General features: G+C 50.5%; 1 protein-coding gene across 1 annotated transcript; it reads right to left on the minus strand.

Annotated features, from left to right (window-relative positions):
* Positions 1–2,615: 2,615 nt before the first annotated feature.
* Positions 2,616–13,181, minus strand: SLC6A16 (solute carrier family 6 member 16). The gene is made up of 12 exons (XM_045856219.1): positions 13,133–13,181; positions 10,693–11,068; positions 10,130–10,283; positions 9,821–9,947; positions 9,475–9,650; positions 9,143–9,253; positions 8,518–8,759; positions 7,620–7,806; positions 6,684–6,885; positions 6,381–6,540; positions 3,029–3,203; positions 2,616–2,831 (listed from the first exon to the last, which is right to left on the minus strand). The coding sequence occupies exons 1-12, from the start codon at positions 13,179–13,181 to the stop codon at positions 2,616–2,618; spliced, it is 2,175 nt and encodes a 724-aa protein (XP_045712175.1).
* Between the last annotated feature and the right edge of the window lie 2,766 nt (positions 13,182–15,947).

The following is a 15,947-nucleotide window of genomic DNA, read 5'->3' on the forward strand; positions in this document are numbered from 1 at the left end:
CCACAACAGATAGGGCTTGTCAAGTTTTGGGGGCGGGGTTTGGGGGGGTTGTTTGTTTTAGGGTTCTTATACTTTAGAGATAGGTACTGGCATGTCTACAGTTGAAATGATACATTTAGGATTTGCTTCAAAAGAATGGGGAGGCATGCCATGGGGTGAGGAGAGATGAAAAGCAGACTGGCCATGAATCAGTCATTGTTGACGATGGGTGATGAATACAAAGCCATTCATTATTATCCTTTTGTATGTTTGGCAATTTCCCAAATAAAAGGTCTAGAAGCCAAAAGACGAGAATCTTCGTCAGGCGCTACCCCTCACTCACTGTGTGAACCTCTTTCTTCCGCATCTCATGATGAAAATGGAAGATGACAATACCTGTATCTCATACCACTTTCGAGAGGACTAAAAGTGAAGACGTGTAAGATACTTTACCAAGACAGAGGACTCTGTTCTCACAAGGCCAGAGATTTTAACAGCCGTCCACAAGAAGACTCGCTCACACGCTAGGGTGCCCTGAAACCGGACTACAGGCAACAAGGTCCCCCACTGCTCTGCAGAGAAGTACCTGTGATAGAAACCGCTCTTCCACTGTGATCAGCACCCCTCCAGCAAAGTGAGAGCTTCCCAGTTTAAACAACCCCGCCGTCAGGTGCCGAAGGACCTTCAACCAGTGGACTGAGGAAAGAAAAATCCACGGTGGGAGGAAGGCACGCACTGAAGTCTTCATCCCACTCCCATCGGTTTATCCGGTTAGCCCCTCCTTCTCAATACCTCTCCCCCATGTTCTGCTCCCAAAGCGGAGACTGGAGGTTGGGGGCAGGACGGAGAGTGAGCGCCTGGGCTCCCAAAAGGTAGGAGCTCGAAAACTCAGGCTATGGATCTAGACAAGATGCCTGCCTTCTCCCTCATCTCTCCCCCATTTCCTCTTACCTGACCCAATAGTGCGGGTCTTCAAGGAGCAGACCGTTTGGGTGGGGGCAGGGCAGGGGAGCGTGAGGGGCGGGGCTACGCAGCACCCCAGCCAATGGCTGATGATCAAGAGGTTCACAGCGCCTCCAGCACTCCCACCCTCGAGCGTGAGGAGCGTGAAACTACTGCTCTGCGAAGACTTCAGGGGTCTCAGCTGTTCCAGTTCAACAGACCCACCCGTGGAGTCCCGCGGCCAAGGAAGGGTTGGAAATGTCTTTCTCTTCTTCTGTCACAGAAATTTATGTAGAGGATGGCTGCCTGTAGGAGCTAAGTAATCCGAAATCCTGGGACCTCTTGAGCATTTAAAGAGAACCCAACCCCAGCTGGTGTGGCTGAGAGGATTGAGTGCCCACCTGCAAACCAAAGGGTCCCTGGTTCGATTCCCAGTCAGGGCGCATGGCTGCATTGTGGGCCAAGAGGCAACCCATTGATGTTTCTCTCACACATTGATGTTTCTCCATCTCACTTTATAAAAAACTTTTCTTTAATTAAGAAAATAAAGGAAGCCTATTCCCTGGATCTCTGGGAACCCCAACCACCTCTAAGCACAGCCTTCACCCCAGTCACTGACTGACTGACTCTATTTCCTTTTAGGGAGTACTTCAGCTCAGTTGTGAACTCACCGCTTCCACCAGTTCCTTAAGACCCATTCAATTCACCCACTAGGCAAATCCATTTGACTTTAACCCTGTGGTAACGGGATGTCTCTTACCAAGTAGGTGTGGAACCGTGATGGGCTCCACAATACAATAGGGTAGTTCCCAAACTAAGTCTGTGTGGATCACTCAGCCCAAGACAGTCTTGGAAACTCTTACAATAATTTTAGACCCACGATGGGGGAACTATGTCCTTGGCAAGCACACAAATATCTTTTCCATCTTTGTTGAAGCCGCCATGTCCTGGGTATTTCCTGGCTAAAGGCCAATCCCTTGATAAAGCAAGTCTAATAATCTAGCATCTGAATTTGCCACTGTGAGGCAAGGGCAGGAACTCGGGGCTTGATGTTTAGCTCTCAAAAGAATGGAAGACTCCTGCCCTGGCTGGTGTGACCCTGTGGATTGAGAACCAGCCTATGAACCAAAGGGTCGCCAGTTCGATTCCCAGTCAGGGCCCATGCCTGGCTGTGGGCCAGGTCTCCAGTAGGGGGCGCTCAAGAGGTAGCCACACATTGATGTTTCTCGCCCTCTCTTCCTCCCTTCCCCTCTAAAAATAAATAAAATCTTTAAAATATATATATATTTTTAAAATGGAAGACTCCTGAGAGTTCCACATTTATGGAAACTGAGACATTTACAGAAAAGAAAAACCAATCAGCCCACACTCAGGGCTTGGAGAGTGGACTGATTTATTGGCCAACAGCGTTATTCCTCTGGCTCCACGCCAGTCAGGTTTGGTTGGCGTCACCCACTGTGTGTGTGAGTGGCATGTGCACACACTGAGAAAGGGGGTGGGGAAAATGACAGTGGCAACCAGAGGAGTCTTGAACTGGGGCTGCAATCGCCCCAAGAGCCCCCCGAAAATAATGCCCCTACCCTTGGGAATTAAAGGGGGTTCTGGGGCCAAGGACATCAGCAGCCGCTAGTTGATACCAGGTCGCCTGTTTTGAGAGAGGCATGACGTCGGGTGACATGAAGGAGGGTAGGAAGTCACACAGCCTGTGGATCAGCGGTTTGGTTATCATCCTGCAGGACTGGCTCCTTTTGGACCTCTTTGACAGGCCCATCCAAGCTCGTGGGCTTAAAGGGAATGCCGTGGGTGAGGCAGTACACTAAGCGCATGGGGATGGGGAGGATGACAGCGAGGAAAAGGGACATCATTGTGAACAGCAACCATGTTGGGTATTGCCGAGACACCTCTTTTGACTGTGGAGAGATGGGAAAGGGGTTTAGAACATCAAAGCTTCCAGAAGAGGAAAGATTGTGGAAGGGGAAGAGTGGCAGGGGAACCAGGGCAGAGGACTGGCGAGCCTTCGGGGAGCAGAGAATGAGAGGACAGGGTCTCTAGGCAGGAGTGGACTGAAAGCTTGTCCCCACTCCCCGGGAAGGTCTGGGGTCTGGACGGGGAGGCTCACAGTGCTTGAGTCCCAGGCCAAATAGCTCATGGTGTTCAGAGGCAGAAGGATCAGACAGGTCACAAGCAGCACCAGCAGCACAATTGGACACACAGCGAACCACAGCCAGTGAAAGATGGGGTGGATGGAACAGCCCCACAGATTCGCCAAGTCTGCAAGGAACCTGGAGCAAGGGCCAGGAGAATGTGGGAGGTCCACACCCTTCACTGGGGGGTCAAGGCCAGCCCAACCTTAGTGAGCATCTTTCCAATATTTTACCTCACTTCCAAACCCCTGCCTCTGCTCAAGCCTCATCTGCTCTTATCTTCTCTCAACAACTCCCCCCCAAAAAGTCAAACATTCTGCCCTGGCTGGTGTGGCTCAGTGGATTGAGTACCCACCTGTGAACCAAAGGGTTGCCGGTTCAATTCCCAGTTAGGGCACATGCCTGGGTTGCAGGCCAGGTCCCCAGTAGGGGCCGTGTGAGAGGCAACCACACACTGATGCTTCTTTGCCTCTCTTTCTCCTTCCTTTCCCCTCTCTTTAAAAAGATAATTTTTTTCAAACATTCCTCTACTGCTCCAAAGCCTTTCATGGGTACCCAGTGCCCTCAGGGCAAAGGCCAAGTCCCTTTCATTCATTCCATAAACTAGAGAGGGTGCTGTGCCAGGAACTCTTCTAGGTGCTGGGTGTCCATCATGAACAACACAGACCCCCCAAAAAGTTCATTAACACTTGACCCTGAGGAACTTTTCTTAGTTTCTTCCTGCCCCATGTTTCTAGTCTCCTTCAGTGCGTGCTCTCAAACTTAGTAAGGATACGAACGGGTCTTTTGGCCTAGACTACTGCTCTCCATTTCCCTATCGTGTGTCCAGACTCTGCTCAGTTGCCCTCTCCTCTAGGACATGCTCTCTGAGTTTCCAGGTGCTCTAGTGGGCCACCGGCTACCTCTACTCTGGACTTACCACCTTGTGTGGCAACTGTCTGCTTACAGATGTTTTCCTCTTTGGATTCTGCTCGTCGACAGGAGGGGCTCATTCTAACTCATTCGTACTCTGGTCCCACAAGGCTTTCCTGACACAGCAAGTCTCAAGGGACATTTGCGCAGTGACTTAATGAGTGAACTGGCTCTGAGAGCCTCAGTCACCCGAAAATGCTGCCTCCTCAACTATCCGCCCTTGAATTATATATAAAACGCTGGGCTCTGGAGTCCCTTGGATGTGACTTGGATTCTCCCCTCTCCCATTCCACAGTTACATCGGCTGGTTCCCAGACCCTGATTCTCCTGTTCCTTCTGCCCTAGTCGCTCTCCCTTGCAAAATTAGACCACATCTCTCCATCCCCCCCTCTAGCACCCTAGCCTCCACCGTTGTCAGCTCCATTTTAAAATATTACAATAGCTCCCTATTGTTTCCATGGCTTCAGTTTTGACTTCTCCTAGCCTATGTGTTCCACACAGTAATTGTATCTTTTCAAAATAAATCAGATTATGTCACTCCCCTATTTAAAACCCTCTCGTGCCTCTTCCAGCATTCTGCATACAAAGCTAAGCCCTACCACGGCTCAGAAGGCCCTGCATGATGTCGCGTTACCTCGCTGGTCTCCTCTGCCAACACTCTGTTCCAACCTCTCTGATCTCCTTGTTCCTCTAAACCTCCAGGCATGGCACTTCCCTGCCCTTGGCACTTACTGTTCCCTCTGCTTGGAACACACCCTCTCAGAATCTTGTTATGGCTTCTTCCTTTGCTTCACTCAGGAGTCTGTTCACATGTCACCTTTTTCGAGAGGCCTTCCCTGCCACCCTATCTCAGTTAATGTTGGGAACCACCCTGCCTGGTATCAGAAGCTGGAACCCCCACCAAGGCTAAGGCTGAGGGAATGACCTTGGACCACAAGCCAGCAAGGAGACAAAAGCTTATCTCCCTGGCAGGAGCACTGCTTCTGCTCCTTTTACTTCATCCATAACTGGCCCCCAATGCTTGGTTGGTTAGCCAATGATGGGTAATTTCCCCAAGGGGGGAATGACCTAAAACAGGCACAATCACATGGGAGGCCCCCAAGGAAGGACTATGGGGCTACAGCAAAAGGGGGTGATGGACACCCGCCCCTCTGCTTTGACATAGCCTGAGTCCTTATTGTCTGCGAGAAAATCTCCTAATCTCTTGGCTGCCTTACTTCCCTTGCTCCACCTAAGCCTGAACAAATGACAGAGGGTGGTGCAGCCCTGTGCTGGAAAGGGCAGGTTCCCCTGGTGATCAGGCCTAAGAAAAAATATGTAAAATCCTGTGAAACCTGTTTTGTTTAGAATGCTCTCAGTGAAATGATAAGGGTCCAAGCAAGAAGTAAGTTTGTTCCTCAGAGTTTTACAGCTCTTTAGCTATCTGACCCTGATTCAAAATAGGCCCTCAGACTTCCTTGTTATCTATTGTTTGATCCTTACTGCCTGGCAATGACTAATGAGCTTTACCTGAATTCCTGTGTAAATGAACCCAATAAAAGCCTGCCCAGGCAGGAGAATGGGGCATTCTCCCCTAGGGAGGGTGGCCAAGGCACTCCCCACTAGAGAGAGTGGCCGTTCCATCCCTATTTCCCCACAGGACCTGGTTGTCTCTGTGTATGTTTTTCTCATGTTTCGACGAGCCATCCGCAGCATTCTGTGGTCACTGCAGGCCAGTGGTTGTGTCAAATTAACACCCACACGTACTCCCCTGCTTGATTATTTTATCTTACCTTCGACTTTCTCCTCTCAGTTATAACCACCTAACATTTTTATTTGTTCATTTGGTAACTGTCTAGCTCCACTGTTAAAGGCACACTCCCTGATGGTAGGTGTGCTTGTTTTACTAGATCCTCTATCCCCGTTGACTGAAGGAGTGCCTGGCACGTATTAAGCACTCAATATATATGTTAAAGAAATGAATGAATTCAAAGGTTTCTCAGAAAGCCCTGAAGTTAAGGGTCCCTGTTGTCAGTCTAGCTGAGTGAGAATAAAGGCAAAAAAGAAAGCAGTCAGCCCTGGCTAGTGTGGCTCAGTGGATTGAGCATCAGTCTGAGAACCAAAAAGCCACCAGTTCGATTCCCAGTCAAGGCACATGCCTGGGCTGTGGGCCAGGTCCCCAGTAGGGGGCGTGTGAGAGTCAACTGATCAATGTATCCCTTGCACACAGATGTTTCACTCACTCTCTTTCTCCCTCCCTTTCCCTCTCTCTAAAAGTAAATGAATAAAATAGAAAGAGAGAGAGAGAGGAAGGAAGGAAGGAAGGAAGGAAGGAAGGAAGGAAGGAAGGAAGGGAGGAACGAAGGAAAGAAGGAAGGAAAAGAAAGAAAGGCATCAGCCTTCCCTGCAGACCCAAGCAAGCACCTCCTGGCTCCGTAGGCCCAGGCCACAGCCACATTTTCAAATATTACGATGATAACTATGGGGAGGATCATCCAGTATTCACTCAGCAGTATGGTGTAGTAGATGCCTGGAGGCCGAATGAAGAAGAGGCCACACAGCAACATGAGCACGAAGGCCACCACTGCGGGAGACAATGCATCTGGGTCAAGGTCAGAGGTCCAGCTAGTGGAAGAGGGTAACTAAGCAGAGGTTATAACCAGGCCTGGGTGAGCATCTCAGAGAAGCCAGGGTCATTGGAGGGAGTAGGGCCACAGGCCGGAGTACCTGTGCACAACTTCGGATGCCTTCTGAAGGGGGAAAAGCTGTCCTGGAGCTGAGTGACAATGCTCTGCAGGGTCCCCAGCATGACATTCAGCCCAAAGGCCAGCAACATCAGTAAGTGGAGGATGGTCCAGAAGACAGAGCCAGGAGCGAATGTCAGGGCTTCGATAACAGCCAGGAAGGCAAAGTTTGAGCCCTCCTTCACCTGTTAAGGGGGGGGAAGGTGGAAGTTAAAGTGTCCTTGAACTTAACAACAACACTACAAAGATACATTCTGCCTTCCCTGGGAAATGCCAAGCTGACCCGCTGACATGGAAAGCCAAACCACCTAGCATTATCCACAGAAGGAATTCTGCTACAGTTCTTTTTTTTTTTTTTTTAAGATTTTATTTATTTATTTTTAGAGAGAAGAAGGGAGAAAGAGAGAGAAACAACAATGTGTGGTTGCTTCTCCCAAACCCCCTACTGGGGACCCCTCTGCAACCCAGGCATGTACCCTGACTAGGAATGGAACCAGCGACCCTTTAGTTCTTAGGCCAGCACTCAGTCCCCTGAGCCACACCAGCCAGGGCTGCAGGCTACAGTTCTTTGCATTACCAAGGCTACAGGTTATCTTGGTGCTTCTGGGAGTCTTTTTTTCCTTCCTGGTACTAACAATAAAAGATGAAATTTCTGTTTTATAGAAGGCATTGAGGCCCTGTCTGGTGTGGTTCAGTGGATTGAGCGCTGGCCTGGGAACCAAAGATTCCCAGTCAGGGTACATGCCTGGGTTACGAGCCAGGTCCCTGGTACGGGGTGTGCAAGAGGCAACCACACATTGCTATTGTTCCCCCTTTCTTTCTCCCTCCCTTCCTCTCTCTCTAAAAATAAATACATAAAATCTTTTTTTTTAAGAAGCCATTGAGGAACTCTCAGCCCAGCTTACTTATTTTTACTGACCTTCAAAAATTGCTTCTCTAAGTCACACTCAACAATGTGGCTGAGGACCAGGCTGCTAATGGGCGGGGGCAGGCTGCTGAGCCAGGCGAAGAAGACAGGGCCCGGGTTGTGCCCCAGGTTTTCAGGGGGCTGGGCCTCAGGAGGCAGTTTCCCCAGGGTTACCAGACTGGAAAGCGTTTCTGCGTTCCTGCGGCAAAAAGAGTTGAGTCACTTAGAACCATTCGTCTTCTTAGGACACTGCCTCCTTTTCCCTCATCTTCCATAAAAGAAAGGACATCACTAGCCTGGCATTACTGATCTGCATGAGGTAGAGCCTGGGATGAAACCAAAAAGGCACCCACCTTCAGCATCATGAATCTGTGTGAACCCGGGGAATTTATAACCATGGGGGACTCCCGGGGAAGGTTTTCCTTTCATCTTCTTGGGATTCTGGGAGTCCCTGCTCTAGTAATGAAGTCTATTTATTTATTTATTTATTTACTTATTCTTTTTTAGAGAGAGGAAGGGAGGGACAGAGGGAGAGAAACATTAATATGCAGTTGCCTCTCACACACCCCCTATTGGGGACCCAGCACACAACCCAAGTATGTACCCTGACTGGGAATCAAACCGGCAACACTTTGGTTCGCAGGCCGGCATTCAATCCACTGAGCCACACTAGCCAGGGCTAGTGATACAGTCTCTTATTCGTCCCCCGACCTTAGTCCTCCCTCCCTCCTTAGACTAGTAGCTAAAAGCCAACCTTGTAAGCTTTGCACACAGAGGATCAGGGAGCACCGCACACTTAGATGATGCGTGTATGATCCTCCCACGGAGTTGTGCTACCAGAGAGAACCTGCTTCTCAGGCTTTTTGTAGTTCCCTGGGGCCAAGACCCACCACTGAGGGGCTGGCCTTACTTTTCGCTGCAGCGGTGTGTGGTGATTGTGGCCCAGAAGCCCAGGAGGCAGAAGATGGAAGGTGTGGCGAGCAACATGGAGCCCAGGTTGAACAGCATCACGAAGAAGGCATCGTGGAGACAGTTGTTGGACGGGTTCATGTGCGAGGCTAGAGAGATGATGGGGCTGGAGCCGAGACCCAAGCTAAATAAGACTTGGACCCCCGCAAAGCACCACACCGCCACATCGTACAGAGCCGATATCTAAAAGAAAGAAGGCAAGAATGAGGACAGAGATTAAAGAAGAGGAGAACCTTAACAAAATAAGGGAGGAGACATAGAAGAAGATAATGGGGAAAGGCCACCTAAGAATAAACAACAGGATCCTGGCTAGTGTGGCTCAGTGGACTGAGCGCCAGCCTGTGAATCAAAGGGTCACCAGTTTGATTCCCAGTCAGGGCACGTGCCTGGGTGGTGGGCTAGGTCCCCAGTAGGGGGTGCTCAAGAGGCAACCACAAACTGATGTTTCATTCTCTTCCTCTCTCCCTTCCCCTCTCGCTAAAAATGAATAAATAAATTTTTTTTTAAAGAATAGACAATAGGTATCCTCTAAGGCCTGATAGAAGAGTAAGGAAGATACACCTTACCTTCAAAACCTTCAGATGTTGAAGGCCAAACTCCGCTCCCTCCAGCAGCATTCCCCGGATGAGGAAGCAGAACGCGATTATATAGGGCAGTGGCACCAACACATACATGACCTGAGTTGAGAGTTGGGCATGTCAGCGACCATGTGCCACTGGGGTCCACCCAGGGTCACCAGTGGTGGAAAGTTCTGAGTCAGAAATGAGGAGTTAGAAGACAGCTTTCAGCAGGGTTCAGGGGCCAGAGGGAGTGACACAGTAGTAGATCAAGAAGTAATCACTTAGGCGACGGCTGAAAGTACCTGAGACTGTTAAGGAATTCGCCAACGGTGGCTCACCTTCCCAATGGACTTGAGCCCATTAATCATGAAAGTGCCAACGAGACACCAAGCCAGCAGTAAGGGCAAGGTCAGACTTAAGTCTGGTGCCCCGCCATCCTCAATGCTGTCTGAGGCCTTCAAGGTCGTCCGGAACCAGAAGTACACGGCGGGTGTCATCCGCTGACATTCGGGATCTGAGGGTATCAGGCTCTGGATGTGCTTGCTGGGCAGGGCGACCCCTCCCCTCTACGTTAGCGCTTCCCCCACATCCCTTCCATCTCATTTCTTCTTCCTTCTATTCTCTGCCTCTTCTTGACCCCTCCTCGCTCCTTGCTCCTCTTCCGAATCCCCTTCCCCTCCTCACCAAAGTCACTGGAGTTCTTCAGTAGAGGACACTGCTCCCATGGAATGGAATACTTGAAGGCCTGCGCCAGGTAGTAGAGGATCCAGGTGTTCAACACATTCAAGTACAAGCTGGCAATGAGGCACACCTGTGGGGCCAGGGAGGCGGTGGCTGGGGAGGAGGGATGGGGACAGGAAAGATGAGGGAATTTGGCAGAGGACTGGGGAACTGAAGGGACTTGACCCATGCAGGTGAAATCAGGGGACCTGTTCCAGGACGGGGGCGGGGGTGGGCGTGAAGGGTAGGCTTGGGCAGCCCAGGGCTCCTCACCATGAAGCTGGTGTACCCCACGCCACCAACCCAGGGGCCAATGATCTTCCATGCACCAGTGCTGCCCTGTTGCATCCTCTGCCCGACGGCCATCTCCAGGAAGAGGAGCGGAGTCCCAATCAAGAACAGCAAGAAGATGTAGATGATGAAAAAACTCCCTGAGCAGGGCATTGAAGGAGGGAACCATCTGGGACTTCTTCGAGAGTCCAGAAAAACACATCCCCACCCATGACGTCCCTTAGAACCACAGGCATCAAGACTCAACTATTTGCACATCCCTCAGAGTCCCAGGTGTCCAGCCCCATGGCTCCAGTTCCTGGAAGGCCCAGATGCGTCCTTTCCACCTCCAGCCCTGATACACACTTCTAGCCCCTTATCCTCATGTCCAGATACCCTGCACCTCCATCCCTCTCGGGATCCTTGGTGTTTAGGCCCCGCCTCCTCTCCTGCTCCGAGTGCCGAGTCTCTAGCCTCTACAGGTCCCGGAGACCATGGTGTTTGAACCCTGGCTAGGCTTCTGTCTTGCTAGCCCCTTGTGGACCCACAACTCCTGGTCCCCAGACTTACAACCTCCGTGGTGAAGCCACATGTAGGGAAACCGCCAAAGGTTGATTGACCTCACGGAGTAGCCCACCTGGGCCAGGATGTACTCAACCTTGTTAGACCAGAGTGGCCGGGTGTAGGGGACCTCACTACTCTTCTCCTCCTTCTTCTTCTTCTCTGGCACCTCCATCCTCTTACTTAAGGGTTTCTGTTTCAGGGGTTGGGCAGATTCCAGCCTCAATACAGAGGTTTGCTTGGGTTGGGTGGCCTTCTTCCGTGCCTCATAAGCCTGAGTCTCCCAGGCCTTAGCCTTTGCAACTCGGGCTTCCAAAGTCTCGGTATCCGAAGCCGGGGCCACCAGAGACCCTAGGCCCTTGTCTTCCCAAGTTTGGCTTCCTAGGAAACACGCTGAAAGGGCTGAGTCAGTAGATGAGGCTTTTGCCAGTGAAGGTTCTGACGGCTGGCCCTGTGCGGGAGCTCCAGAAAGCCCGATGGAGAGCCTGCTTTGCCGAGCAGACCTTAAGGACACCAGAGACGACATTTTAGATGTTAGAGTCAAGGGCGGACTGAGCTGCAAAATAACCCCCCACAGCTCCTTAAAGCAAACTATTCATTTCTGTCCCTAACACCCCGGCAGTTCAAAGCACCCAAAAAATACTCTTACGTAACTTTCACTTCTTAGAAATGCTTTGGTGCAAAGGATCAGAGTAGAGAAAGGCAAACTAACAACAGTCAGGAATCGCACGCAGTGAGTTTCTGGAAACACCAAGGGGTGCTCCCCACAGAGGGAGACGCCATTTTTAGCGGGCTTTTGAACCAAAGAAACTCATTTCATATCAAATCTGCCTTGTAGCCTCAGGGAAGTAGTTTTCTCTCTCTGAGCTTCCTCGTCTATAAAACATCCAGGTCTCTGCTCAGTTACCGCCTCACCAGTGATGCCTTCCCTGCCCATCTATCTAAAAATCACAGCCTCCCTGCCTTGGCTAGTGTGGCTCAGTGGATTGAGTGCTGGCCTTCGAACCAAAAGGTGGCCGGTTCAATTCCCAGTTAGGGCATGTGCCTGGGTTGCATGCCAGGTCCCCTGTTGGGGGTGTGCAAGAGGCAAATGATTGATGTATCTCTCTCACACATCAATGTTTCTCTCTCTCTTCCTCCCTCCCTTCCCCTCTCTCTAAAAATAAATAAATAAAATTGTTAAAATACAGTAAAATCGCAGCCTACCTATCCACTACTCTCTCCATCCTAACCACTTTTATTTTCCCTCACATAATTGCTCACCTCCAGATGTGATTAACTATCGATTGTTCATCTAGTTATTGTCTCTCTCCCCCTTCTCCCTAGCTGTCCTCTCCCCAGCAAGAGGATGGTGTCCTACCTCATACTTCCTTTCTGTTCGCTGCGCCTCTGCTACTCTGACCTCTGTTTGGCTCCCTGAATGCCTTACCAGTGAACGAGCAGAGAGCGGACTGAAAAAGAAAAGAAATTAATAAAAATAGGATGTGACAGGTTTACTAATGAATTCTAACAAATACTTAGGGAAGAAATTATATTCAGTCTCTACAATCTCTCTCAGAGGACAGAAGCAGAGGGGATGCTTCCTAACTCATTCAACTCAGTCAAGATCAGTAGCACCCTGATACCAAACACAGACAAAAACATTACAGAAAACTACTGAACAAGAACATAAAAAGAATTATATAAAAGAATTTTTAAAAGAATGTATAATCAGTGGGATTTATCCCAAGTACATAAGATTGGTTCAACATTGTAAAATTAATTCACGTAGCCCTGGCTGGTGTGGCTCAGTGGATTGAGTGCTGGCCTGAGAACCAAACAGTCGCCCGTTCAATTCCCAGTCAGGGCATATGCCTGGGTTGTGGGCCAGGTCCCCAGTAGGGAGCGTGTGAGAGGCAACCACACATTGATGTTTCTCTCCCTCTCTTTCTCCTTCCCTTCTCCTCTCTAAAAATAAATAAATAAAATCTTTTTTTCAAAAGTGTATTCCTGCCCTGGCTAGTGTGGCTCAGTGGATTAAGTGCCAGCCTGAGAACCAAAGGGTCACCAGTCAGGGCACAAGCCTGGGTTGCCCAGTGGGGTGCACTGGAGAGGCAACCACACATTCATGTTTCTCCCCCTCTCTTTCTCCCTTCCCCTCTGTGTTAAAATAAATACATAAAATCTTAAAAAATAAAAATAAAAAGTGTATCCCTTAAAACAAGTTTTAGGCAGTTTTGTTTGTTTTTGTTTCTTGTTTGTTTGTTTGTTTTGTCTTTGTAAATTGGTCATCTTACCCTTCAGTAAGAGAACTGAGTTTTGGCAAACTGAGACTCTGCAAGCCGGTCACTTGGGGCACCTACAGGGCCCCGTGGTTTCCGGCTGACTCTTCTTCCCAGGCCGGAGAGCTCCTGGTAACGGCCCAGCGGTGCGCCCCCGCATCCTCCCTCCCAGCAATTTGCTCACCTGGGCCCACGCTGAATGGGGAGTGCTCGCGTCTCCCAAAAATGCCCATTTCCCTCCTTCCCTAGAACTAGACCCTCCAAGGAGGAAAGGCCAGAGCTGCTATCCAGGCTCCTCAAGGCGCAGGAAATAACCGTTTGTCCCCAACAGGCGTGTACCGGTTGGACCCCGGGTCTGCTGTCTGGGAACGTAAACCAGTGGGTTTCCCGATGGACAGGGGCTGATGGGTAAACCAGTGGGTTTCCCGATGGACAGGGGCTAATGGTCAAGGCTCGTGAAGGCCGGGGCTTGGCGTTGGCTCAAGGTCACATTCGGTGAGCAAAGGGGCTGGGGCCTACTGGTTGGGCTCCAGAGGAGAGAAAAGGATGGGCCTCTTGAGCCTCTAGATCCCTCGGGTCCAGAGAGGCCGAGACGGCCAGGAGGCTCCAGTCCAGTAACCTGTCACCCCTTGGAGTGAGCCTGGCCTCACACACTGCCCCCCACTCCCCCGCCTCGACCTATGGCCACCATTTGGGGACAGCTAGGGCCAAGTCATCCTCACCCTAGCCTCGAGGTCCGGCCTCTTCAGTCCCGTCAGTTAGGTGAAAACGAGGGTGAAGAAGCAACTGAGCAGCCCAGCGACCCTCTCAGGCCACTGTGAGCCTCGTGAGGCTGGCGCGCTGGACGCTCCTCACTCTGTAGCACCCACCGCCTTTCTTGCAGTTCCCCCGCACATGCGCTCCTCTCCCGTGCCTCCCACGTGACCCAGCAGCCCATTCTGCCCTCTGCCCTTTACAACCCCCTGCCTCCCAGGCTCCCTCCTTGCACCGGCACCCCCACGGGTCCCTGGCTCACGCATGCGCCCGTGCTTCTCTCACTTCACTCTTTGGACCACAGGCCCATCTCCCGCCCCTCCTTCAACACACGCACGCACACTCTCGCGCACGCGCGCGTGCGCGCACACACACGCACGTGCACTCACAAACACACTCTCTCTGTCTCCCTCCCGCCCGCTCCCTCTCTCATAGTGGAGTATTACTCAGCCAGAAAAAAAAACAAAATCCTTCCATTTGCCACGACGTGGATGAAACTGGAGGGCATTATGCTAGGTGAAATGAGCCAAAGACAAAATATTATTTATATGTGAAATATAAAACATATATATTCTTATTGTATATATATTTGTGTTATTATATATTTATTTTATATATTTAGTAACAGTAGAATGGTGCTTGCCAGGGGCTGGAAATGGGGTGACGCAGGCTGAAGGGTACAGACTTGCAGTTCTAAGAAGCAGCAGCCCTGAGGTCCTGATGTACAGCACAGCGTCTACCATTGATCATGCAGTGTCGTTCACTGCAAAGCTGCTAAAAGCAGACCGTTGGTGTTCTCACCCCCCCACACACACACACAGTTAACTATATGAAATGATGAATCTGTTCATTATCTTGAGTTTGGTAATCATTCCACAATGCATATGGTTATCAAATCATCATCTTGTCCACTTTAGATGATATAATCAGATATGGGAATTCCTCAGGAAAGCTGGGGAAGGGAATTCCAGAGTCAGAAATCAGAATAGTATTCATATGAGTTGATTTTTTTAGGACAATAAGAAAACAACTTGCATTTTGAGCCTTTAAAAATAAAAAAGAAAGGATACCAGCCCTGGCTGGTGTGGCTCAGTGGACTGAAAGGTGGCCCGAGAACCAAAAGGCTGGCAATTCGATTCCGCATCAGGGCATGAGCCTGGATTACAGGCTGGGTTCCCATTCGGGGGTGAACAAGAGGCAACCAATGGATGTTTCTGTCTGTCTCTTTCTCCCTCCCTTCTCTCTCTGAAAATAAACAAATAAAATCTTTTTAAAAATTTAAAAATTAGATAGCCCTGGCCTAGTAGCTCAGTTGGTTAGAGCACCATCCTGATACAATGAAGTTGCTAGTTCGATTCCCAGTCAGGGCACAGGCAAGAATCAACCAATGGGGGGAAAAAAAGGTGTGGCTCAGTGACTTGAGTGCCCACCTGCAAAGGTTGCCAATTTGATGTTTCTCACGCAGTTTGATGTTTCTCTTCCTCTCTTTCTCCCTCCCATCTCCTCTCTCTAAAATATAAATAAATCTTTACAAAAAAAGAATCAACCAATGAACATATAAAAAGTGGAACAGCACATCGTTGTTTCTCTCACTCCCCTCTCTAAAATCAATCAAAAAAATTTTTAAAGGACAGCAGAGGAGATCCCTCAGAAGAGAGATCGCTAAGAGCAGCTGGTTTTCCAGGGCTCAGGTGGACGTCAGGATGGCGGGAACATCCCTGACCCACGCCGGGTGTCTTTGAGGATTCACCACTTAACAGGAGTGGGGAGCCGGCGGAGACCTCGGAGGCTGCCGGGCATACAGCTCAGGCCTAGAGACCATCAGGGACAGCAAACCAGGATCTAATTGCCCGGGTCCCAGGCTCAGTCCTGGCTCCTCGGGAGCCACCTCCCCTAGGGGCCCCACCTCGGAGGCAGGAAGTAATGCCCGAGGCTCAGCTTCCGCCCCGGGTGTTTTGGCACTGCCCTGCTGCTCCTCACACTCCCGGGGACCTTCCCACTGGGGGCCTGCAGAACTTTCACTTCCCCCAGGTGCCCAGCCCCTGCCCCTGCCCAGGGGAGCACCTGGCCTGCGCTCTTGCCAAAAACAGGATGCAGACTCTGAGAAAGGGGCAATGACAGAGGCGGGGGTGTGGGGTTGGGGGTCAGTAATCCACAGAGAAGGAGGACAGGCTTGCAGAGAGAAGCGTCCAGAGATCCAGAGAGGGAGAGGATAGAGACCCTGAGGTTGGGGGAGACAGAAACCC

Source organism: Phyllostomus hastatus, unplaced genomic scaffold, assembly GCF_019186645.2.
Source record: "Phyllostomus hastatus isolate PE091 unplaced genomic scaffold, TTU_PhHast_1.1 phas_scaffold_1224, whole genome shotgun sequence".
In the NCBI taxonomy this organism is placed as follows: Eukaryota; Metazoa; Chordata; class Mammalia; order Chiroptera; family Phyllostomidae; genus Phyllostomus; species Phyllostomus hastatus.

What these genes read in the sequence shown, in the direction of transcription:
- SLC6A16 (XM_045856219.1), bottom strand. Translation starts at nt 13,181, where the DNA reads ATGGGCATTTTTGGGAGACGCGAGCACTCCCCATTCAGCGTGGGCCCA. An exon ending in GGCTCAAGTCCATTGGGAAG is followed by an intron (nt 9,254 to 9,474) that starts GTGAGCCACCGT and finishes CTCTCAACTCAG; the next exon opens with GTCATGTATGTGTTGGTGCC. An exon ending in TGGGCCTACGGAGCCAGGAG is followed by an intron (nt 3,204 to 6,380) that starts GTGCTTGCTTGG and finishes CCCTTGCTCCAG; the next exon opens with GTTCCTTGCAGACTTGGCGA.